Source organism: Aspergillus pseudoviridinutans, assembly GCF_018340605.1.
Source record: "Aspergillus pseudoviridinutans IFM 55266 DNA, scaffold_5, whole genome shotgun sequence".
Classification (NCBI taxonomy): Eukaryota; Fungi; Ascomycota; class Eurotiomycetes; order Eurotiales; family Aspergillaceae; genus Aspergillus; species Aspergillus pseudoviridinutans.
Genome location: NW_025091285.1, coordinates 3,475,294 through 3,498,954, shown reverse-complemented (window position 1 = coordinate 3,498,954; position 23,661 = coordinate 3,475,294). Strand labels below are relative to the sequence as shown.

Here is a 23,661-nt window from a genome sequence, read left to right as displayed (position 1 = left end):
GTTGCTTGAGCTATATCTTCTCCAAGGTGTGGTTTTCTGAGTCGCTTGTTTCTGATCCTGCTATGTACTTCTGTGTTTTGCTTTGCGTATGTGTTGTGCAATAAGTGAATTACGACACAATGTCAAATTGCACTGTGGACATACTCGGTCTCACCAACCTAGTAGCTGGCGAGTTGATCTAGACTTGCTGATGTCAACAGACAAACCACCCGCACTTCTATCGTTGCCAAGGAGAGCAGTCCATCGATAAGATAAAGTCACGTGATTATAAATTCCTTAGTTTGCTCTACTGTTCTATCGCATGAGATGAATAGATCATTTTTGATTGAATTAAAGTGGTTGCCCAGATTCTATAGCTACCATATGTCATAATATACGCCGTGTGTGGCTCGCTTCACGCATTCTTAAGCTCGTTCAAAATCGTCATTCGCTGAAGTTTCATTATCCCCCATCATCGGCACAGTAAGGCCGCCTGAATCCAGAGGGTTGCCGATCAAAGACTTCCGATTCTGGCGCTTGTCCAGCTTTTCGCTTGTTTCCTCAGGTTCCAGCTGCTCAGTCGCAGATACTTCCTCTTGAGAGTCTAAGCCTCGAGTACCAAGATATTCGACTCTAACTGTATGTCGTAGATTATCAACGAATGATTGCATCTCTGGCATGGGAAATACGCCGTCGCTGTCAAGAACGTCAGCATACAGGCGTTCCGCTTCCTCAAGGCAAGAAGACGCCAGCGTTGGCTTTCCAATCCTGAGCCAGAGGTCAGCTGCAAGGACGCTCCACATCCCAGCTTTCCTGCGACGGCCGCCCCATTTCACACCGGTCAGTGGCGGCCTAGAAGCATAGCACGCCGAGATTCTTTCGCTGAAAAGGATCTGGCCTATCCCGCCGACTAAACCTAGGTCCATGGCCCGCATGGCCCATTTAGCCGCGCTTTCAGTTGCAAACCCGCCACGAGACTTCAGCAGTTCCATAGCTAAACATAAACAACGCAGAGCATTGGGCGCATCAGAGCATCTCGTCAGGTAGGAATAGCAAGCCGTTTCCAACATCTGATCGATGGCTTCGAGTTTGGGTTTTGCTGGCATGGCCATTGGGTTCAGCAGCGTGCTCACTGCGCACATCTCGTGAGCACCGGCATGATATCTCCAAGCCTTATCGTTGCTATAGTCGGAACGTAGAAGCTCATAGGTGGATGCTGATAGCTTCCAGTCACGAAGCATGAAAGCAAAGTCAGCCATCTTTCGCAAAATCGCTTCAGGCGCGTCCGGTTTGTAGAATCCGCGCGCAAAATCATAGTTCCCACCACCGGAGCCGTTGATCCCAGATCGCGAGCTAGAACCGAATCCTGCCCATTTCCGCGACATGGACATGAAACGGCCGCTAATTCCACGCCTCCGAGATGCCACCTGATCATTCCAAACTGCAACTCTATTTTCCATGTACGGGATGATTGACTGAGCGACTAATTCCCGAACGAAAACCCTTATGGCCATCGCGTCCGAGTCAAAGAGATATGGGCGATATTCGGTGTCAAGCTCAACAAGCGGCTCTGGTGTCGGTTAGATATCTGGACTGAAGAGAGTAGGTGACAAATGACATACCGTTCTGGCTTGCGAGATGCTCCGACGGTGAGAGCCATTCGCACTGAGGGACTGGAGCGCTGTCATCATCCGTCACAACACACTGCATGCTGCGTAACCTTAGTAGATGACAATGCAACCCAAAATGCCGCTTCATCTGATCATAAAGCTTGGTTGACTCCACGATGTCATCCCTGTCCTCGTCGTGCACGAGCACATAATAACGAAGATACTCTGGATGCACCCACTCCGGTAACCTCCGATCTCCATTGCTTGTATCTGCATACAACTGACGAAGAGTTTCTAACGGAGTCGTATTGCGTGAGCTAATGGCAATCACACTGGCTACGGGATGGCGGAAAGTCTCGTGGGGTGCTGCCGACGCCGTTGACAAAAGCTGACGCAGGTAGAACTTGTATAACGGCGAAGTCGCAAGGCAATTCGCGAGGTCTTTCGGGCACAAGGGAGCGCCCAATAATTCATCTGCCGCATCAAGTTGTCGGTCCAAAACTTCCTCTAGCTGTCCCAGGGAGTTCTGTCCAGTGTCGGGGCCTGCGGGAAACTGCTGGCGACCTCCCAGATCCACAAAGCGTACTCCATAATCCTCCCACCCACGACTCGATCCAACACTATCCCGAATAATGACTTTTCCAGGAATGCTTTCTCCAAATGGCCGGATCAACTCCCCGAAGCCGCCTTTGAAACCTTTCTCGCGCACCAGATCATCGGTATCCACGGACGCATAAACTCCGACAGTAGGAGAAAAGGATCGTATGATCAGTGATCGGATATCTTCCGTACCATCAACATGTCCCTCCAATGGTGAGCCCAGAGACGACCTGGCTAGTTGTGGAGTTGACGATCTATGGGACCGACCGTGGGGTGACGCAGAACGGATCGGGAGCTCCGAGGTGGTAGCGGAGAGAGGAGGCGTCGGTGATAATCCTCTCCTGGCTTCAAGGGGATCTGGATCTAGTGACGCGGAGGAATCACGACGCTGGTCTGGATATCTTGTCTTTGTTGTGACACGCGGCACGCCGGGCGAAAAGGACGGCGGAGGTTTGACCGGAGAAGCATCTCCGGGCGATGTCATGGACATCGAATTGTTTCTAAATCAGGATAAAGAGAGGCTAAGGAGACTCTAGAGCCCATGGACCGAGAAGTGAGGGCGCAAAGAGGGCGTCGAAGGAGGATAGATTGGAGAACCGAGTAGAACTAAGGTAGATACCTAATGAGAAGTGGATTGGAAGATAAGATGGGACGGCCAAGTCAGTTCTGGCAAAAACGTGGTACAACTGAGGGGGTAGACAAAGGGACTGGGACGTCTGCTTCTCGTCCAATGGCTGATAATTGTTCGGAATATAAATTCAATAATTCTTATGCAGTGCAGTAAAACAATATGCTCCCGGAGACTTATCTATTTGATGTAGTCTTCCAAATCCAGTCTACACTATGGGATGTTATGGTGGCCGTCGAGTTGGAGAAGGCGGTACTGGTAGTGGTGATCTCCAGTCCAATCGTCACAAAACACATCCTGGGGAATGATTCATTCGTGACTCCTACGCTTTTCTGTTGAGTCACACATACTGTGTACTCATGACAGTACTATAATACTTGTTGCATGGCTTGTGTCGATGTCGAATACCCCAGCTCTGCGCTTCCTGTTTGAACGACGTTGTTTATTGCGCCCATCTATCTTTTTGCTTCCTACTCCAACCAGATCGGCAAGCGTACCCTTGCGACATTTGAGAAACTGCGCGCCAGCCGCGTATCCACCGTCTTTATCACGAACCTTTGGGCTGAGCACTGGCGGTCCTTCTATGCGCCATCAAGAAAATTCGAGCCTCCCGCCAGGAAGAGCACTTAAGAGAAGACGCATATCCGCAACTGCCCCGCACGAGTCTACCTCCGAAACAATGGCGACGGTGGCGCAAACTTCCTCCCAGACACCTCAGCCGCTGGCCACGATACAGCTCACGCCCCTCGAGAACACGTTAAAAGAGCTCCTGCTCGATGTCGCCAAGTACATACGAGAACGAGCAATCGCTGCCGGCGCGAGCGAGGCGGATACCCCACACATGGTGCTTCGATTCACAGGAGGATGGGTGAGGGATAAGCTGCTTGGAGTCGACAGTCATGATATCGATGTGGGAATTAGCTCCATGACTGGTTACCAGTTTGGCATGGCCCTCAAAGATTACCTTGACATTCCTGAAAATTTGAAAAAGTACAAGCGCAACCACCCTAATGGAAAGATGAAAGAGGCTATCGTCAGCCTGCACAAAATTGAAGCAAATCCGGAAAAGTCCAAACACCTGGAAACCGTAACAACCAAGATCTTCGGCTTGGATATCGATCTGGTTAATCTTCGAAAAGAGACGTATACAGATGATACGCGAAACCCGCAGATGGAGTTTGGCACCGCCGAAGAAGATGCTTTACGACGCGATGCTACGATTAATGCTCTTTTCTACAATTTGAACGAATCCAAGGTGGAAGATTTGACTGGACGAGGGTTTTCAGACATGAGGAACAAGATTATCCGAACTCCATTAGAGCCATACCAGACGTTCAAAGATGATCCTTTACGTGTGCTACGATTGATACGGTTCGCCAGCCGCCTGGGCTATCAAATCGATACAAACACAGAAAGGGCGATGCAGAACAGTGATATTAGTGCGGCACTAAAAGTGAAGATCAGTAGGGAACGCGTGGGGACAGAGTTGGAGAAGATGCTCAAAGGTCTGCAATATCCAGTTAGGTTTGAAACAGAGCCGCTGTTAACTTTTGGATCAGGACCGGACCCTCGCAGCGCGCTGCGATTCATTGATCGACTTGGACTCTACCATACTATCTTCGCCAATCACCAAGACGATATCAGCGCCGATACATCCTCTTGGTCACTGGCCTACAACGCTCTGGAATCCCTGCTGCATCCGGAAGGGCCATCGAGGGCCACACTCGAGAAAGTGCGCGACTTCCTCATGCGTAATCCACTGGAGTCGTATTATGCATGGATGATTGCTGCATTAGCACCCTGGTCTAGCGTGCCAACGCGGGTAGCAACAGGACCGAAAGCGAAACCCTTCCCCCCTCGAGCGGCAGAGGTGGCAAGAGACAGCCTGCGTTCTGACAACAAGACGATCAGCGTTCTGGGTGATGCGGCTGCCAGTTGGAGGTCCATTATTGATGTCAAGTCTTCGCTCCTGGAGGGCCGCATGAACGGAACAGCTCCCGAAGTACGGCAACAGATCGGCTTGTACATCAAGAGCTGGAAGAAGGATTGGAGACTCTGCATACTATTGGCTATTCTGCAGGAGATCATGAGAGGACGAGAGTTCCTACCAGGTGAGAAACAGATCCGAATGACCCCTGGTACTTTTGTTTGAATTTGAGGCGCTGACTTGTGCTCGACTGGCAGTGATCCAAGAATATGACAGATTTATATCATACATTATTCAGAACGACCTGCAAGACGTGTGTGAAATGAAGCCTATTGTAAATGGAGGCGAAATTATGAAGGCTCTAGAGGCGAAGAATGGGCCTTGGATGAGCCTAGCATTGGATATGGTGTTTAAGTGGCAGCTTCTACACCCTGAAATTACGGAGAAGGAAAAGGCCCTGAAATATCTGATAGATAGAAAGAATGAGTTAGGTCTGTAGTTGTTGGTGAGTCCCATAGAAAAAAGACACGCTGAAAACAGCATTATTATTGCTCCCAAAAACCATGCATTGACAGACACTTTTTCCCTTCCGCAAATTTCTCCCTCACTGATTGTAATCGCTGCCCGACAGACCACCTCCAGTTATGAGAAGAAAATAATACCTTCCCACAACTCATGGTTTTTCTCTCTAAACGAGCTGAGGATTACTAGAATCGAGATTTGAGCTTACTGAGATGGAAGAGCTCCGCGTAGCGGCACGTGAGACCCTCCAGCAACGAGACTCTACTATAATCGCAGAGGCGCGTTTAGACAGCATAAACGTCCTTGAAGACCTAGATCTGTTATGGCACAATGTGTCATCTTATCAAGCCAAGAACACAGCAACAGTGAGAAAGGTTCCCTGGAGTACCCGGCTGTCCAAGCACTGATGACGTCGAAGTAGACCTGCGAGAATCTTCTTGTCGCCCAAGCATTTTTGACACGCCGGAGCTCGAAGAGCTTATCGGAAACTGAGGAAAATGCTGTCAATAATCTTTATCGGTGGGCCAGTGAGCTTGCACTTCCGTCTGCAGTCTTCGCGACCACAGAGGTAGGATCCTCTGAAGGTGAGTCGCAGACTTTCCCCTCCGGCAATGTTGCGGGATGCTGACGCTGCGAGACCGTAGTCGACAAGGCTGAGCCAATCCGCGAGAATAAGCTTCAGCTGGAACTTGCTGTCTCTGTCCTTGTTGCGCTGGATTCTCTGTTGCAGATTCGGAAATCGGCGCACGCGGTGGATGTAATCACTGCGCTGGCGGGTTTCATGTCTGAGCAAGATTCCTGGACGACACGGGACACTTATATGAAGTCGAAAAAAATTCTAGAGAGCTTTGCTACGAATGCCGATGACGAAGCGTATGGCTCCTTCTGGTCTCTCGTTGAAAGGATCCTCAAAGAGAGAATCAAGCCGTTATTCGCGAAGACAAAAAATCCTGCACTTACTGCCGAGGGCAGAAAGAACTTTCATCCTGTTCCTCTACCGCGATTCGATGCCAGCATCATCGATCCGGCGACGAAGCCGTGGAAGATTAGTGATGTGTACGCTACGACAGTGCTAGCCTGGGTGATCGCGCAGTACCAGGTATGCTTCATGACCCCCAGCTCTAGGTTGTATTGCTGACTGTTATGATACAGGCAAATGATCGACCCCATCTAGAAGCACACTTTCCACTACTTGTCCCACCAATACTCGCCCTGATAGACGACGATAGCGTCGCCTACAAGACACGCGGCTGCATTCTCTTGACCCAACTCCTCCAACCAATTCGGGAAAGCAAATCTGACATCCTCCAGAGGACGAACCTGGCGTCCGTCTTCGAGGACGCCGTCAGACCTTGTCTCCTCTCTTTACCATCGATCACACCCGAAGATGATGCCATCAAATTGCTCGGGGTAGCCTACCCAGCTCTGCTCTCCCTCTTACAGACAAGCTACCACACCGCCACCCCAAGGTCGGCCGCAAACTCAAACAGAGACAAGTATATCTCCAGCGTGACAAGGACTCTCCGAGAGAATCTCATCTCCTCATTCCACCACATCAGCTCAACAAACAGGACCTCAACCTCCTCGTTCGCCTCGTTCCCATACCCGCGTCTCTCGACACTGCTCGTCGACCAGATGTACCCGCTACTCCTGGAGCTAGGCATCCACACGGCGAAGTACCTTCAGGAGATCGTCCCTCTGCTGTACAGTACGTTGTCAAACCCTTTCGGAACAGCATATCCGCCTCTTCTCCTTTCCGCGGTGGCCGTGACCCGCGCGGTGATTCTAAATGCCCATCCGCGACTGTGGCGATGGCGCGGCGAGATCCTCGGCGCTCTCTGCTCGTGTTGGCTGCGCGTAGTCGAGGAAGAAAGCGAGATTGCCGAGCGGGCTGTCAAGGGGCGGAGTACGCAGGTGGACCATGAGACAAATACTGCGCTGACCAAGCTCAAGAAGGAGCTGCGCGGCACAGTGTACCTGTTGAGGTTTGCGCTGGAGAATCCAGCGCAGGCGGACGGAGATGCTGGCCAGCTGGAAGCGAAGGCTGCTATTCGGAAGGAATTGCAGGAACTAGTTGACGCTGATGAGTCTCTTGCGGACTTGCTTCTTGCGGATATTGATCCTAATGATGCGGACTATTTTGGGATAGATCCGTGACTGTCTAATTTACATTGTTTTTGATGGCAATAATGCTGTGGTGGACACATGAGTAATATGCTTCGCTAGTTCCGTTAAGTGAGCTATGCTCAAATTTAGACATATGAACAATAGGCTTGGGTATCATTATAGACATAAATTCATCATAGAGTTGAGAAAAGTAATCGCGATTATATATCAACCCGTTGCTTGAAAAGACTCTTCCCCCGCAGCCACTGTCGGTATCGCTTATAGCGTTTCTTCTCATAGTCCTCTGCGACGACCGTAAGTCCTTCCTCCGATACGGTAAGGAACTCGGCATAATCCGCTAGATTCTCCTCCGCGTTAGCTTCGAGTGTGACCTCTTCAACGTTGCATTTGTTGGCGTATTCCAGTAGGTCCAAGTTCGACTCATGCTGGGCAGAGGCAGCGGTGATCTCATCTTCCGATGTTACAACGAGAGGAACGTGTAGCGGGTGGTTGATGTACCGCTCGTATTCTTCGGCCTCTGCGGCAGTGACGGACGGATTAAGCGAGTCGGTCACTAGCTGGCCGAGTGTCCATTGAGCAATTTGTGCTTTGCTGGGCGTAGCTGAATCCGTTGATGTCTGCATGGACGGTATCTGGCTACTTGACAGAGAGAGATCATATATGGAGTCTTTAGTATACTTTGCGGCGGGTTGCGCCGAGTCGGGCTGTTGCACCCATTTCAACGTAGGGTTGTCGTTCGGTGGCGCGCTGTGCATGGGTGAGCGCGTCGCATGCTCAATGACGCTACTGCCTGGCTCCTGTATTCTCACGCTTCGTTGCGGATGCCTCTCACGATTGTGTTGGTCATGAGCAATTCGCACATCGAACGGGCTGAAGGGGCGCGGAACGTAGTGAAACGTTGACTTCATTTTGAACGAGAAGATCTTCGGAAGAGTCGAGACAGCCAAAGGTCTGTAGTACTCCAGCCAATAATCATCAAATCGCGACAGAGGCTCCTTCGGGCGCGAAGGAGGCGGTGGCAGTTCGCGCGCTTTCAGATTCTCAGGAGTATACCAGTGGATATAATTGGGTCGCCTCTTTTCGGCCCAAGATCTGGGACTGGCATGATGCAGGTAGTAGTCGGTGGAGAGGTCCCACAGCATCGGTTGGCCTTGCGTAAAAATATAGTTACCAAGGAACAAGTTGTAAGCTTCCTGACGCTGCGCATCAAGGAACGAATTGTTGTAGTATCTCTTGAAACTCTCCACCATGTCTCGAGAATGGCTGGTCCACTGATTGATCTTGCGGTACGTAGCCATGGTATTGACCAGATGTGAACCACCGTACTGAATCGCAATTGTGTCACCGTGATCGTGCCACATAGTGGAAAAGAGGTTGACAGCGTCACAGTCGTATTCCAAAGTGGTGCCATCAATGATCCCAAGAGCATGAAGCTGATAACCAAGGGCTCGTTTTGCGATCACGAACTGGGCAGCATTTGTACGATCAAGACAATCAATGCAATTCGTCCGAGCAATCCCATTCTGGAGTTGTAAGCCAGAATCTGCGTCATAACCATTCTTGAAGAAACCAGTCTTCGGGATGATTTCGCCTGCGATCTCTTCCAGTGTCCCTACCACATCCTGGTCGCGACTTTTAGCAGCGCGGCTCATGTCCCATGGTTTGTAGATGATCTTTTTATCTTCAGGAAGAAACTGATTCAAGTAGTTGATGGCATTGGTATACTCTTTCAGAAGCTTTGACTCGCGTGGAGTACGCTCCCTGGATTTGATCAGATTCAAAGCGTAGATCGGTGCACCGTATCTCTCAAACAAATTGTCAAAATGGAGGGCGGCGGCTGAATAGAACGGATCAACAAGATTCAGCTCAATATCAGGTTTGGGCGATACTCCTGAATTGTCCTGTGTCCAATAAAGAGGGATACTACCCCGATGCTGGACATATGAGGTGTACAGAGGGTTGGCGTAAAGAGCAGGGCCGGGAGCATGGAATGAAGTCTCGGACATTTCGGAAACAATCTGCTCCGTTTCGACGTCGTTAGCGACGTAACCCAGATCATTAGCACCCCGTTTCAAGAAGCGAGCCCCAGCGAAGAATCGAGAACGGCGAGCAATAATGGTCAAGTACGCCAGCCGCCCATACACATCAATCTTGGCCTGGTCGACATAACCATGAATGATAGGGAGGCACCATTGATAAGGGTTCTTCAGTGCTTCGATTGCGGGACTGAGCAGGTGATGGTTCCATATGAACATCGTATTGTAATCTTGATGGAAGCCTTTCGAGTACCCGTCTTGATGAAGTTTGCGTTCACGGCAAATGTTGTGTTGCAAGGTGCGCGTGATGTCGTATGAGTAGCTGAAGTAGAATGACCGACTCAGGTCAAGATTATTAAGTATTGTAATATACCGCGCCTCTTCGGGGTTCTTCTCGGGCTTCAGCTTGGAGGAGCTCGAGGTTGTCAACGAAATCAGTTCCGTCCCATCGATCTTGTAGATATAGTGGCCGCCCACCATAGCAACCTGAGATCTCTTCGTCACTAGGAGCATGTAATATGCGCCCGTGAAGCGAATAAAGCCAAGCAAGGCCCATGCACTGCATCTGAGCTTCAGTCCCCCGGAGATCTTATTCCCGTCGTCAATCGCGTCCAGCAACTGGCTCATTGCCCTCTTTGTGTACACAATGTCGTCCTCGACGATAACCAAATCATTTGTGTCTGACGTACGGTCGATTTTCAGAATGCGAAACCGCGTGTCTGACAGATCCATGCCCACCATATAGAATCGAGTCGCCGTCTCATACAATGAGATCTTGTGCATGCGATTCATGCTCTCTTCGCCGAGATCGAAAAACGCCGATCGGTGCTTCTGCGCTAAGGTCGGTGACGAGTCACGCTCGAAGGATGTCGCAACATGAGGCTCCTCGTCTTCTTCATCGTGCCCGTCTTCGCTGATCTCGGCTGCTGGAGGCGGGCTGAATGGCATGGGAGGGAAGGGAGAGGCGGTCCGGGGAGGTTTGAAGACATCTTCTTGATCGGTAAGTCTTCGCTGCGTACTATCTACTTGATCTTCAGTTCCTTTTAAGGTCCCGTTCGACGTGAACGATCCCTCTGCAATCGTAGAGCTCAAGTCAGACGCAAAACTTGGGGTGCGGTAGTCTGCTTGTGATGGTGCTCTTGAGGGATACTCGTTAGGTAGAGCAGCATTTTCTTCGACGAACTCCACCGGGCGTGGCGCATCATCGAAGCTCTCCATTTTCATGGGTCAGGCTGGGAGAATCCTGCTCCAGCTATTCAGACGTAGTATTCATGGGGCAGCAGAAGAGTCGTCACTCTGCCGCCGAGTTAGGTAGTTGTTCCTAGCATAGAGCTCTTATCGGTGTTTAGCAGAGGAATAAGATAGGCCCGCTATCATTAATGACAGCAGGGGCAATCTTACCATACGATACAGCTCCATTACAGTACAGAGCCATTCCCCCGCATGACGTAATGGCTACCATATAAGTTACTTCTGGGGTATCGATCAATCATCAGCCACAGCTTAGTGAAGTTATACTAGTACTTATTGCTCTGTGAGAAACTTCTTTGCTGGATATTTTATATATAAAAGCATATCCCAGTCATATGAGGCTAATGAAGTGTCGGGTGGCTGTGCAAGATTAAATTATGGAACAACGCCTCGACCTTTGAAATTATATACACGAAGCTATAGAGATGCTCAAACCTGATTGAATGCTTATGTGCTGAAAGACATGATATGAAGAAGAGAGCAACCAGGCTCTTGTCGTTTCTTGTGATTCTTCCTTAGTCCCCTACTTTGCCGCTGGAAGCTACCAATTTATATACAGACAGACTAGGGCGTCTAAACTTTGTCGTTAACTGATGTAGGGTCTTGTGGAATGTTTCTCTTGTGAGTAGCAAGATGCAAAATAAAGAAATAACTCCAACTGCATGTGTAATCAGTTCTACTTCCTTCCGTAAATGAAGCATTTCTTTAGAGAGTGCCAAACTGTCCTCGGAACAAGGGGCAGATAGGGCATAGAACAGATGAATTAATTAGCACAGCTCTTTCAGAGACATGATTATAAAGAGAACAGGATGCTCCTATGTTCCTCATTTAAAGGATATTTCACATTACGGATGTGGTTGTGCGTTTATTTTGGTCATTCTCACTCTGACGCCGCGGCAACGTTGCTCTGTATACAAGCTAATGCTCACTGTCACGGCGTTTCTTCATTACCTTTCAATATCTCACTCACTTCTATTTTGCTAGCTTTCAGACTGTGGTACGAGATGAGGAAAATAACGAAGCAAGAACAGTACCACGACCTCCTAAGTCCGACAGCTCCCAAAATCTTTCGAATGTTCGGAATAGCTACACCTAAACGACCGCGCCCAGAGTCAGAAAGCGAGGAAGAAGGGCCATACCGACCTCATCGCCGTGGCAAAGGTGAAGTATCATTGGGCTCTCAGAGTGGTACGTGTTTGTGATTTCTTCCGTCGGATCTTTCTGAAGAGGCTGACAAGACATTTCCAGATAGGGACGAGCTTATTGCGGGAGTTGACGCGTCCGACCTGCCCATTGCGGCAGATAACCCAAATGAGGCGCAGAAGAGATATCAGAAACTGGCTGCCATTCGCGTTCTGGACTGGCAGATAGACGGAGACGGCCAGCCTATACGCAAACCACTGAGAGACAGCACGGCGTTGACCGCTGCATTGATCCAAACCCGCGGCACCGAGGCGGCTGATCCGTGCAGCTTCTGCAAAGACAACAAAGGCACTTGGAGAATGTGTGTCGTTGAGCCTAGCCCAGATGATAATTCGAAGCTTGCCGGAGCATGTGCAAATTGTCGGTTCAGTAGGAGACACAACTGTGACCTCCGTGAGTCGAAATTCTAAACTTCATTCTGGCCTTGCTTCTCTTTGTTAACAACTGGAACACCAGGAGCACACAAAGATGATGAATCTATAGATTCATCGTTCACTTCCACAGATTCCTTGACAGATATCACCAATAGCAGCGTAGCGGAGGAAGTGCACAAAGACGAAGAACGAGCTGCCCCTATCCAGGAGGACATTCAGACGAATGTTCAGGAACATATAAAGGAATCTGACAGTCAGACCCCTGCTCCAAGGTCACGTCTCGATGGCAAGGTTGTTCCGTTTCCTCTCGGACCGGAAACCATCAACGACTTGCCTTTACTTAAGCAGGCGATCAAAGACATTGTTGCGCATCTCAACATACTTCATAGGAGAGTGCAACAGCTGGAGGAGAAGCGTCAATCGATCAATCCTTGGGAGTTAGTTTGAACTTCTGCGCTCGTGCTCAGGACTTGAATTTCCCTTAGACTTCTTTCTCGGGGGTTGATCTCACTTCTTAGTGTTGGGCTGKTCAAGGACTTAGGATTTAGCTGACACATGGACACTGCCAGCATTTGGATATGGCTTTTGTGGCTAGTTAAATCTTCGAGCTGTAGTGAGTTTTGAACATCTGATAGAGAAAATAGAATATCTCAGCGACCAACGAAATAACATTGCAACGCATCTTAGAGCCTCGACCGTTTGTCGAGAGCCTGCCTCCTCGTCTTAAGCGCCTTGGTCTCCTCCTGTAAAGCCAGGCCCATCATAATCTCCTCACTACCACCGCCAACTACGTGAACTCGCGCGTCACGGGAAATCTGCTCAATTCGTGCTCCCTTTCCGGACTTATTATACCCAGCGCCTCCAAGAATTTGCTGGGCTTCACGGACACTTTTCTCAAGAGCTCTGGTGGACATCACCTTGAGCAAAGCCGTCATTCCACCGATCTTCACATCGGCAGCTGGTCGATCTTTGGTGAGCTCGATGATGTTGACGAGTTGCTCCATAAATGCATACGCCGGTTCGATCATGAGGCCGAACTTGAAGATCTTGGATTGTATTGCCTGTCTTTGAATGAGAGGCGCCCCGAAGGTCTCTCTCTGCACTGCGTAGTGGAAGGCATCCTCTGCGCAAACACGAGCCAACCGCAAAGAGGCGCATGCAAGCGCAAGACGCTCGGGGTTGAAGTCTTGACACATTAGCACCTGGATATCTTTCCTGTGGATGTACTCACTTGACATGATAAGCGGGAAGCCTTTGTTTTCTTTTCCGATCAAATTATCAACCGGGACCCGGACATCATCGAATTCAATGAACGTCGACCCTAATTGACTAATCAGCTGCTATGTATCTTCATGGAAGTTTCCATGCAAGCAGGCCATACCGCTGGCATTGACGCCTGAGTTGTGCATCCGCCGGCGAGTCACCCCAGGGGCAGTCAATGGAATCACAAGCAGACTGATGCCGCCTCTCCCCGGGCCCCCTGTCCTCACCGCAGCAGTGCAATAATCAGCCCAGATACCATTCGTGATCCATTTCTTCGCCCCATTGACGATGTAATGATCACCATCTAATCTTGCAGTCGTCTGGATATTCGCAACATCCGAACCAGCTAGTATCCTGTCAGCCGAACGATCCACCGTGAATGAAAGGACTCAAAACTCATACCATCAGGTTCCGTAATCCCCAAGCAAAACCTGATATCCCCCCTGGCAACCTTAGGCAACCATCTTTGCCGCTGCTCCCATGTCCCAAACCTCGCGATCGGCGGACACCCGATACTATTTCCACCACCCAGACCCCATATAACACCCACGAATCCGACACGAGTAAGCTCGTCCGTCACAATGAGACTGCACCACGTATCCCATTTCTCACGGGGGACGTTACCGGGTAATGAGATACCTGCCGTGTCTTCTTCGGTGGTTAGAGGATGGACGATTCCAAACCCCAGCTCGCAATGGCGTCGTCGGACTTCCTCGGGGACTTGGCCCGCTGTTTCCCATTCTTGGGCATGAGGGGCGATGTATGTTTCTACGTAGTTGCGGACGTAGGCGCGAAGTTCGTGGTGTAGGTCTGTGTAGTAGGGGTTTTTGATGTCTAGCTGGGGAAGAAGGGGTTCGCTGTAGGGAGCTGTTGGGGGGCGGTCTGTACGAGGCATTGTTCTGATAATTAGGATATAGACCTATGGGGAGAAGAGAGATAGGCGCTAGCGATGTTGACTCCAAATTGACTTAAGAAGTGATGGAGCTTTATTTTATCTCTTCATGTTGATATAATGCTACATGTTTTGACGGGAGGAGTTTGGGGTATCCTCGTATTATTATGCGGGGAAGCTGGCTTGTGAACCTCCCCTGTGATGCACTGATAGATAAATCCCATGAAGCCGAGGGCCGAAACCCGCCAATGTATGTTTCCGTTGTCCGATTTAATGTGTATAATATGTCTTCAGTTTTCAATGTTTATCATTGCCCCAAAATCTATTTAAAGATGAGAAGAGAGGAGTTGTCGCTTTAGTCCCGACTCCACAGAAGTGACTCGAAGGTGAATATCAATATATTATACAGGGTTATGGTCTTAATATGTTCACCTCTATTACATTCCCTCGTACATCGAGGCAGCTGTACGCTCGAGCATAGTGCTGATATAAAGATTTCAACAAATGTTGCTCAATAGCATCAACAACTAGAAAGATCCTGCACGACAGCAGCATCCAGAATATTTTCTAGAGCTCTCTTAATATCCTCGCAGCGCAAGCGCCGATGAGGATTGGGCTCTAACATGCCGCTGATACATCTCATCAACGAGTCAGCCACAGACACACCATCCTCTAGCATGGTCGATCCCATGTCGAGTTTCTGTGCAAAGTCTGCTGGGAATACAGTGTTTCTAATGCAAGTTCTGGCCGGAGACTGACGATTCGTGCCTTTCGTCAAGTCAGTCAGGACCATTTGGCGTTCCATCTTAGTGTTCAGACGATAAAGAAGCTCAAAAAGTATAACTCCAAGAGCGTAAACATCAAGGGTCTCATCGACAATGTAACTGAACTGGTGATTTCCGGTTTGGAACATGCCGGTAGAGTGCTTCTCTCTATTAGTGCTCAAGGGTGGGCGGTAGAACTCCGTTCCGACAACACGTTCGAGCTTTGGACCATCCTCAAAGGAGGGGGTAGGATAGTCGTTGAGATGCGATACATCTGCGACAAGACCAAAGTCTCCTATTCTGGGGTGACAGTAATCAGGTGTGGACCCGTAATTCGCCATGCAGGAAGGGCACCCATCGAGTTTGCCATGATCAGACGGTGAGAGGAAGATATTTGCCGGCTTCAGATCACGATGAATTATGCCTTTGGCGTGGAGATATTCGACACCGGAGATTATACGTAGCATTAATCTCAGCGATGGTATCAAATGGAAGCAGTGACGCCGCGGGGGTGTATGGTTATGTTCTGCGAGACCCAAAGAATGAGGACTAAGATAAGCGTGCAGGGAAATAGGATGCAGAGACATTTGAATGTGGAGGACCACAGCAGGAAGCTGAGACCCATTTTGACGCCTTCGTTGGACCTGCAGCTTGGACGCATCGTAACTGAGCCCGTCGGTGAAAATATCATCATCAGTTCCTCCAAACGTCGACAGCTGACCATGAGACGCAAAATTGAAATCGCGAGGGATCGACTCGACCTCTTCATCGTCTTCAAGACTCCGCGCCAGGCTATTCTTTGAGGGGCGCGACGACGACGTAGCATGACTGTAGCGACGTCGCGAATGGTGAGGAGCATCCGCTTCGGATTCAGCGGACGTAGAAATCGAGCGTGCCTCAACTGCAGAAGCTTCCGAATGTTCAAATACCACTCCAAAACTTTGCTCGTCGTTTGATTCTTGAGTCAGGCACATGCTGTGGCTCTCCTCGTGCTGGAACTCCATTGAACTCATATTCCTTGAGTGAAGAAGGTCAGATATATGAGCCTGTTCCACCCATGCACCATAGTATCGGACAACATTCGTATGCTCGAGTCGAGCAAGCGTTCGTATCTCTTTCATGATACTTTCAAGCTGATTTTGATTGCCGCCTTGCAACTGCTGAAGCCGCCTCTGACTGAGTGGAATCTTCTTAATTGCGTAGTTCTGCCCGTCAATATGATTTTTCACATGATAGACTTCGCCGAATGATCCGCGGCCGAGGACTCTCACTTCTGAAAATTCCGTCGCATAACGAGATATAGCTGGAGTCGGTGGCGGCGGATTCGGCCTGAATAGCGGGAAGCTCACAGGCGAACTACCCAAGAGGGCAAACGGCTGATGTTCCGGCGCGCGCGTGTCGTCTCTTGCGGTAACTTGCTCTCTGAACCCCAACAGTCCGCTGTATTGGCGCCTCATTTGTGAAGGTCTTGCAAAACCCGTCTCTACGTGAACTTGCATCCGGTTTGAGGCTTTAGAAGCCAAAACGACGTCTTTTGTTGTGCCAAAAGACGGCGTCTGCTTAGGGGTATCGTCTAAGTTTAGCCCTTTGAGGGCCTGCAGGCCAATTCCATCAAGAGTTTCCCGATACTTCTGTCTTCTTTCTCCCCATTCGTCATTCTCAATGCCTCCAGGTAACATTCCATGTGTCGATAGCAGCTGTGATTGATGGGCATACATCTTTTTGGCTAGATGTTGTACTTCTGGAGACTCGCGAGTGTATCGCATCTGAGAGCCTTCCCTGGCATTGAGGATGTCCGTTGCTTTGCTGAGGCAGTAGAACTCGAGCAAGGCGGAGGTCATCCACGCTGTATGACCTTGAGCTTCAACATCAAGGACATCCATTGATGCTTCGGAGATGCTTTCAGTGCCAGGCTCCCTGTCGAAGGATGCAGTCTGTGCAACATTCCCGGACCGAGACTTACCCCGGGTCTTCTCGGAGGTGGCTGCAGAAAGCAATCCATGGTCGCTTTCATCGGAGCTGGATTGAGACTCCGAGGAGGACGAGATTTCCGAAGCTGGCCTGAACATAGACATTTTGAGGGACACAATGAGCCGCAATGCCGAGGGGGGTGATTTCACGACCACAAGGGAGCCATGCCAGCGCAGATGGCCTGCCTCATGTAGCAGTGAGCCAATAGCAAGCGTAGCAATGTAGCAGAGGTCTGGATTGTGAGAGTAGCCACGAATGTATATCGTATATGATTAATGACTCGCGGTAATAGACTTGCTAGGATGGTTTACTCAACACCAATTGGCCGACGGAGTGACAAAGATCAGTTCAGGTCATTCAATGGGCTTTTCCGAAGCTATGGTCCCGGCTTCGCTTTGTAAATTATGTTGTAAATCTTCTCCTCTTTTGGGGATGGCTTTTGACCAGGCTGTCAATTCTCACAAGCTTCCATCAGATTCTAAAGGCAGATGCCAGAGAAAGGGCGTGTGAATTCGACATTAGTGGGTCAAACTTTCCATCAGGCATCCGGGATATCAGTCTAGCAATGAATGAACCATTAACTCGCTAAAAAAGTATGCATTGCTTCGCAGAAATTCGAGGCGTCGACATCGAAAAACGCGTTCTCATTCTTGGCCGAACTTCGGACTTTCAAGCTCACATTGGATGACGCACTTTTCTGCCTGAGGCCGCCAGGCCACCTTAATACCATTCACAATGCCTCTGTTCCAAATCAGACTACGGAGTATAATCAGGCCTTCCCTGATGGCACACTTATCAAGTCGACTTATCGAAGTAGCTACCAAGATCTGCTCTTACTCGACTGACTCTTGCTACTGTCGTTGGAAACACTCGCCTATTGTGGGTGCTCACTGTTGTCGGCATCGAACACGCCCTATGTATGACCTGCTCGTATTCATGACGCTACCTCGTCGAACCCCACCATGAATAAACATAAATTGCGGCAGACTCCCCGTAGAGAGCCCGTAGACTAAATTGTACAGAAAGTATCATTTATCTGTTAGGTCTTGAAGATACCCCGAGCAAGGATGGATCCCTCCGAAGCATCATTCAAAATAGCTATCGTCGGCGGCGGTATCGTTGGGTCAGCCCTGGCTTACTTTCTATCAGAATCATTGGAGAATGGGAAAGAAGTTGTCCTCATTGATCGTTCCTTCTCTCAGTTGAAAGGTTCAACTGGGTGTGCGCCTGGATTCATTGGTCAATACAACGAATCGGAGGCTCTTACACGCCTAGCAATGGACAGCGTCAGTGAATACAGGAAGATTACTGGTGCCTTCGAGAACATTGGAGGGCTTGAAGTCGCCACCTCTTCCGAAGGTGTCCAAAAATTGCAGGTCAGATACGACATGGCGAAGAAGGTTGGCCTGCCTGCCGAACTGCTGTCTCCTGAGCAGGCAACTAAACTGGCTCCTGATCTTGTCAAGAACGATATCTTGACTGCATTGCACTTCGCAAGCGACGGGGCCGCAAATTGTGCAAGAATCACCTCATTTTTTCAAGAACGGGCGCGCGAAAACAGCGTTCATTTCCTGGAAACAAATGTCAAAGAGATTATTCAGGAAAATGGCTGTGCAAACGGTGTCCTGACTACATCTGGACTGGTCAAAGCAGAAAAGGTGGTTATCGCCACTGGTATCTGGTCAGAGAATCTTTGTGACTTTGGTGTGCCGATTCCGGTTATTCCTGTTGCGCATCCATACATGTATGGCGAACAGCGCGAGCCAAAACCGCGCAAGTCACCGTTTGTTCGATGGCCTGAATTCTATGTGTATGCCCGTGATCATGGCACGGCCTATGGACTTGGTTCTTATAATCACAAGCCGCTCTACCACAAGCCCAATGAGACTGCGGTTGGCGACTGGGTCGATGCATTCGACGCATCACTGGAGCAGGCCCGCAGTTTGATCCCTGCTGAGACGAATTTGACCATCAAGGAGAAATTCAATGGTATTTTCTCCATGACTCCGGACAATCTGCCTTTGGTCGGCACGATCTCGTCAATTAAAGGTCTTTATGTGGCGGCTGCAGTGTGGGTCACTCATGCGGCAGGGTCAGCTAAATTCTTGACCAAGATGATTCAGGGGGAAGAAGTCGACGAGTCGCTGAAGAAAGCGCTGGACCCGAACCGGTTCCAGGGTAGGGAGATGGAAGCTTTGAAGGAGGAGTCGCTGGCAGGGTATAACAGCATCTATACGACCTATGAGAACAGGTGACCGTGGTAGAGAGTATTTCGCGACAGAGACTGCATGTTGAATTTGAATCGTCAAACTTTCATAAATCACGCTGTACCTAGATTCCCTAGATATGCTATATGCAATCAAAGAACCTTCAAATTGGCTTTCAGGCCTGACAGCTGAACCGATTCTTCAGGATATTTCCAGGAAAACCAATAATATTCCATTAGGTGTGTTGTTTGGAGATTGTCTTCGATAGAGCCCGACTTCTTTTACTTTGCTTCTGGCAATGCAAGCAAATGAGAGTCCCGTCAATTTGTGTGAAGAGGAGGCGCGACGTCAGATCACGTGATCTAATACACGCGTATAGAGCGTCACGTTCGAGGCGCGACCACGACACGACTTCCCGAAATGGGAGCGCATTGCCCGCCGATAACATCTCCATCTATGACTTTCCAAAACATTTCGACCTCTGTTTCTCCCTCGTCTTGACGGTCCTTCTCCCCATCAGCAGAATTACGAGACTTCGCGTATGATCCGTCACTATGCCTGAAGCCGTCGCGATGCCCCAGAAGCGGGTTCTGGGTGATGCAACGAATAACCCTCGCAGCATACTGAACACCCCCGGCACAGTGAAGAAACGAAAGCTCGATGCACAACCCTCTGGCGCAGTTAATTCATTATCGCAGAATGGCCTGCGGAAATCTTTCGGCTCAAGTCAGCCCCAGAAGAGCCAATTCGAAGAGGAAGTTCTAGAAAAGTTGACCCAGGACATCAACGGTCTGAAAGATAGCAACTCGGAAAAGGACCAGCAATGGGAGCGGCCACCTTTGGGTGACTTCGACGAGACCAGAGATAATATCTGCTTCCAGCAGATTGATGCAGAAGAGGGAACGATTACCGGCGGAAAGACAGCTGTCAGACTTTTCGGTGTTACAGAGGTAGATTCGTTCACTCGGAGCCACTCCACTTGGTTTGCTAATGGTTTTTGATGCAGGCTGGGCAATCAGTCTTGCTCCATGTCACTGGCTTTCAGCACTATCTCTATATCGCAGCGCCGGTGAACTTCACCAAGGAAGATTGCGATCCCTATCGTGCCTTTCTCGAGAGCAAACTAGGACAGTTTCAACCAGTCGTTCAGTCGGTTCAAATAACAATGAGAGAGAACATCTATGGATTTCAAGGAAACCAGAAGAGCTATTATCTGAAGATTACAGTCACAGAACCGAAGTTCATCAGCAAGGTCCGGAGTGCGCTGGAGAACAATGCGCAAGGCTTGAATTACAAAGGCTTGTGGAATAACGCCGATGCTGGTATTCTCACCTTCGACAATATTCAGTACCTTCTCAGGTTCATGATCGACACGGACATTGCTGGTATGTCATGGGTGGAGGCAAAGGCGGGGAAATACCGCCTGCTCAGTCCTCGGGACAAATTATCAAACTGTCAGATTGAAGCCGTCATCGATTATCGGGACCTGATCTCTCACCCGCCCAATGGCGAATGGGCTAAAATGGCGCCTCTTCGCATCCTGTCCTTCGATATCGAGTGCGCCGGACGCAAAGGCATCTTTCCGGAACCGAATCATGACCCTGTCATTCAGATAGCAAACGTTGTCACCCGCTATGGAGAATCGAAACCATTCATTCGAAATGTTTTCGTTCTGGATACGTGTAGTTTGATTGTGAACACGCAGATTTTGGAATTCGACAAAGAGGAGAAAATGCTGATGGCTTGGCGCGACTTCCTTGAGAAGGTCGATCCCGATGTGATCATCGGATATAACATCGCCAACTTCGATTTTCCATATCTCTTGGACCGGGCAAAGCATCTCAAATGTACTGGATTCCCATATTGGACCCGGCTCAAGGGCATGGCGTCGCAGGCGACGTCGACCAACTTTTCCAGCAAGCAGATGGGTAATCGAGACACGAAGGCAACAAACACCAACGGAAGGATTCAGCTCGATCTTCTCCAGTTGGTCCAAAGAGACTATCACCTGCGAAGTTACACGCTGAACTCCGTTTCTTACGAGTTCCTTAAGGAGCAGAAAGAGGATGTCCACCATACGATGATCACGGAATTGTTCAATGGAACTCCTGACTCGAGGCGGCGATTAGCCGTGTATTGTTTGAAGGATGCGTACTTGCCACAACGGCTGATGGACAAGCTGATGTGCTTGGTTAATTATACTGAGATGGCGAGAGTCACGGGTGTACCATTCAACTTTCTCCTCTCTCGCGGCCAGCAAGTCAAGTTCCTGAGTCAACTATTTCGCAAAGCCCTAGAGCAACAGCTTGTCATCCCGAATATGAAGTCGACAGACGAACAAGACTACGAAGGTGCTACCGTTATTGAACCAAGTCGCGGGTACTACGGTGTTCCGATTGCGACCCTCGATTTCGCATCTCTATATCCCTCGATTATCCAAGCACATAACCTATGCTACACGACTCTACTAAACAAAAACAGCGTCGAGAAACTGAAGCTCAAGAAAGATGAAGACTACATTGTCACTCCGAACGGTGACATGTTCTGCACAACAAAAGTGCGCAAAGGTCTCCTATCGCAAATTCTGGAAGAATTGCTCGCTGCTCGGAAACGGGCGAAAAAAGAGCTGGCCGTTGAAACGGACCCCTTCAAGAAAGCCGTGTTGAACGGAAGACAGCTTGCTCTGAAGATCAGCGCAAACAGTGTGTACGGTCTCACTGGTGCCACAGTTGGAAAGTTGCCCTGCCTTGCTATTGCAAGTAGTACCACCAGTTACGGACGTCAAATGATTGAGAAGACCAAGCAGGAGGTAGAAGCCAGATACACTATCGCTAATGGCTACTCTCATGATGCAAAGGTCATTTACGGTGATACCGACTCGGTAATGGTCAGATTTGGCGTGACTGAACTGCAAGAGGCCATGAAACTCGGACAGGAGGCGGCCGATTATGTCTCTTCCAAGTTTCTCAAACCCATTAAACTCGAGTTCGAGAAGGTTTACTTCCCCTATCTTCTAATCAACAAGAAGAGATACGCCGGGCTGTATTGGACCAATCCAAACAAGTTCGATAAGATGGATACAAAGGGTATTGAAACCGTCCGTAGAGATAACTGCCTGTTGGTTCAGAATGTCATCGAGACGGTGCTGCACAAGATTTTGATTGACAGAGACATCGATGGCGCTCAGGAGTAAGTGATGGCTTACCCAGTCATGTTGTGCTCTCCGCTGACTTGCTTGCAGTTATGTCAAGGAAACCATCTCAGATCTTCTACAGAACAAGATTGATATGTCAAAGCTTGTGATTACCAAAGCGCTCTCCAAAGCAGACTACACCGCCAAGCAGGCACACGTTGAGCTCGCGGAGCGGATGCGAAAGCGTGACGCAGGCTCTGCGCCAACTCTCGGTGATCGCGTGGCGTATGTCATTGTCAAGGGCGCTGGAGGCTCGAAGAACTACGAGAAGTCTGAAGACCCTATATACGTTCTGGAGAATAACATTCCGATCGACACAAAATATTACCTTGACAACCAACTGGCAAACCCACTGGGTCGTATTTTCGAACCCATTCTTGGTGAAAAGAAGGCCAATCAACTTTTGACTGGTGAACACACTCGGTCCATCTCAGTCGCGGCGCCTACCTTGGGGGGTCTGATGAAGTTTGCGAAGAAGACCCAAACCTGTATGGGCTGCAAGAAGCCTCTTTCAGGGAAAGAAGAGATGGCTGGCGCTGTTTGCGAACATTGCCGCCCTCGAATTGGCGAGCTTTACACAAAGACATTGACCAAGGTCTCGGACCTGGAGGTCCGTTTCGGACGGCTCTGGACTCAATGCCAGCGTTGTCAGGGTAGCTTGCACTGCGAGGTAATTTGCTCCTCTCGAGACTGTCCGATCTTCTACATGCGAATGAAGGCAAAGAAGGATGTCGAAGATGCGCAGAAAGAACTTTCTCGCTTCGATTTTGACCCTGGTGCATGGTAGTTGGCTGGGATTTGGGTTCTCAGTTTGACTGTCTGTATGTCTATTGGGCTGCGTCTGAGCATGATTGATGTTTTGTAATGGCGTATTGGCGAAGATGAGACTTGCATCTGGTTATGTACGATTCGCATGGTCACAGGAGGTCAGGATATCACTATAGTACAGCACATATTTCTGGCGTTAACATGTCGAGTGCTTGAAAATAAAACTATATATGAGTTCTATGCTCAATATACATTGATGGGTTAAAGATCAATGGACAGTGATTAAGAAGTGCTGGTAGACAATAGATACCCGAAAGTCTGCATGCACAATGGTTCGCAGGACAAC

At 49.4% G+C, this 23,661-nt stretch overlaps 8 protein-coding genes across 8 annotated transcripts; 4 read left to right on the top strand and 4 right to left on the bottom strand.

The window, feature by feature from the left end:
* Nucleotides 1-404: 404 nt before the first annotated feature.
* On the bottom strand, nt 405-2,679 carry Asppvi_008283 (TRAPP III-specific subunit 85 family protein; the record flags this gene model as incomplete). The annotated part of the gene is made up of 2 exons (XM_043304156.1): nt 405-1,549; nt 1,602-2,679. 2 exons carry the CDS (start codon nt 2,677-2,679, stop codon nt 405-407), a joined length of 2,223 nt encoding a protein of 740 aa, XP_043160091.1.
* Nucleotides 2,680-3,214: 535 nt separating this feature from the next.
* Nucleotides 3,215-7,423, top strand: Asppvi_008282 (CCA tRNA nucleotidyltransferase, mitochondrial; the record flags this gene model as incomplete). The annotated part of the gene is made up of 7 exons (XM_043304155.1): nt 3,215-4,322; nt 4,377-4,928; nt 5,002-5,235; nt 5,456-5,631; nt 5,688-5,850; nt 5,911-6,365; nt 6,419-7,423. 7 exons carry the CDS (start codon nt 3,215-3,217, stop codon nt 7,421-7,423), a joined length of 3,693 nt encoding a protein of 1,230 aa, XP_043160090.1.
* Nucleotides 7,424-7,593: 170 nt separating this feature from the next.
* On the bottom strand, nt 7,594-10,647 carry Asppvi_008281 (phosphatidylinositol-3,5-bisphosphate 5-phosphatase; the record flags this gene model as incomplete). Its single annotated transcript, XM_043304154.1, has 1 exon — nt 7,594-10,647. One exon carries the CDS (start codon nt 10,645-10,647, stop codon nt 7,594-7,596), a length of 3,054 nt encoding a protein of 1,017 aa, XP_043160089.1.
* Nucleotides 10,648-11,684: 1,037 nt separating this feature from the next.
* Nucleotides 11,685-12,704, top strand: Asppvi_008280 (DUF3716 domain-containing protein; the record flags this gene model as incomplete). Its single annotated transcript, XM_043304153.1, has 3 exons — nt 11,685-11,868; nt 11,929-12,243; nt 12,367-12,704. 3 exons carry the CDS (start codon nt 11,685-11,687, stop codon nt 12,702-12,704), a joined length of 837 nt encoding a protein of 278 aa, XP_043160088.1.
* A 236-nt stretch (nt 12,705-12,940) lies between these two features.
* Asppvi_008279 (acyl-CoA dehydrogenase family protein) lies at nt 12,941-14,415 on the bottom strand (the record flags this gene model as incomplete). Its single annotated transcript, XM_043304152.1, has 4 exons — nt 12,941-13,443; nt 13,489-13,578; nt 13,639-13,866; nt 13,923-14,415. The coding sequence occupies 4 exons, from the start codon at nt 14,413-14,415 to the stop codon at nt 12,941-12,943; spliced, it is 1,314 nt and encodes a 437-aa protein (XP_043160087.1).
* A 517-nt stretch (nt 14,416-14,932) lies between these two features.
* Nucleotides 14,933-17,251, bottom strand: Asppvi_008278 (putative protein kinase; the record flags this gene model as incomplete). The annotated part of the gene is made up of 1 exon (XM_043304151.1): nt 14,933-17,251. The coding sequence occupies one exon, from the start codon at nt 17,249-17,251 to the stop codon at nt 14,933-14,935; it is 2,319 nt and encodes a 772-aa protein (XP_043160086.1).
* Nucleotides 17,252-18,214: 963 nt separating this feature from the next.
* Asppvi_008277 (NAD(P)/FAD-dependent oxidoreductase) lies at nt 18,215-19,402 on the top strand (the record flags this gene model as incomplete). The annotated part of the gene is made up of 1 exon (XM_043304150.1): nt 18,215-19,402. One exon carries the CDS (start codon nt 18,215-18,217, stop codon nt 19,400-19,402), a length of 1,188 nt encoding a protein of 395 aa, XP_043160085.1.
* Nucleotides 19,403-19,908: 506 nt separating this feature from the next.
* Asppvi_008276 (DNA-directed DNA polymerase delta POL3) lies at nt 19,909-23,334 on the top strand (the record flags this gene model as incomplete). Its single annotated transcript, XM_043304149.1, has 3 exons — nt 19,909-20,304; nt 20,361-22,543; nt 22,596-23,334. 3 exons carry the CDS (start codon nt 19,909-19,911, stop codon nt 23,332-23,334), a joined length of 3,318 nt encoding a protein of 1,105 aa, XP_043160084.1.
* Nucleotides 23,335-23,661: the final 327 nt, after the last annotated feature.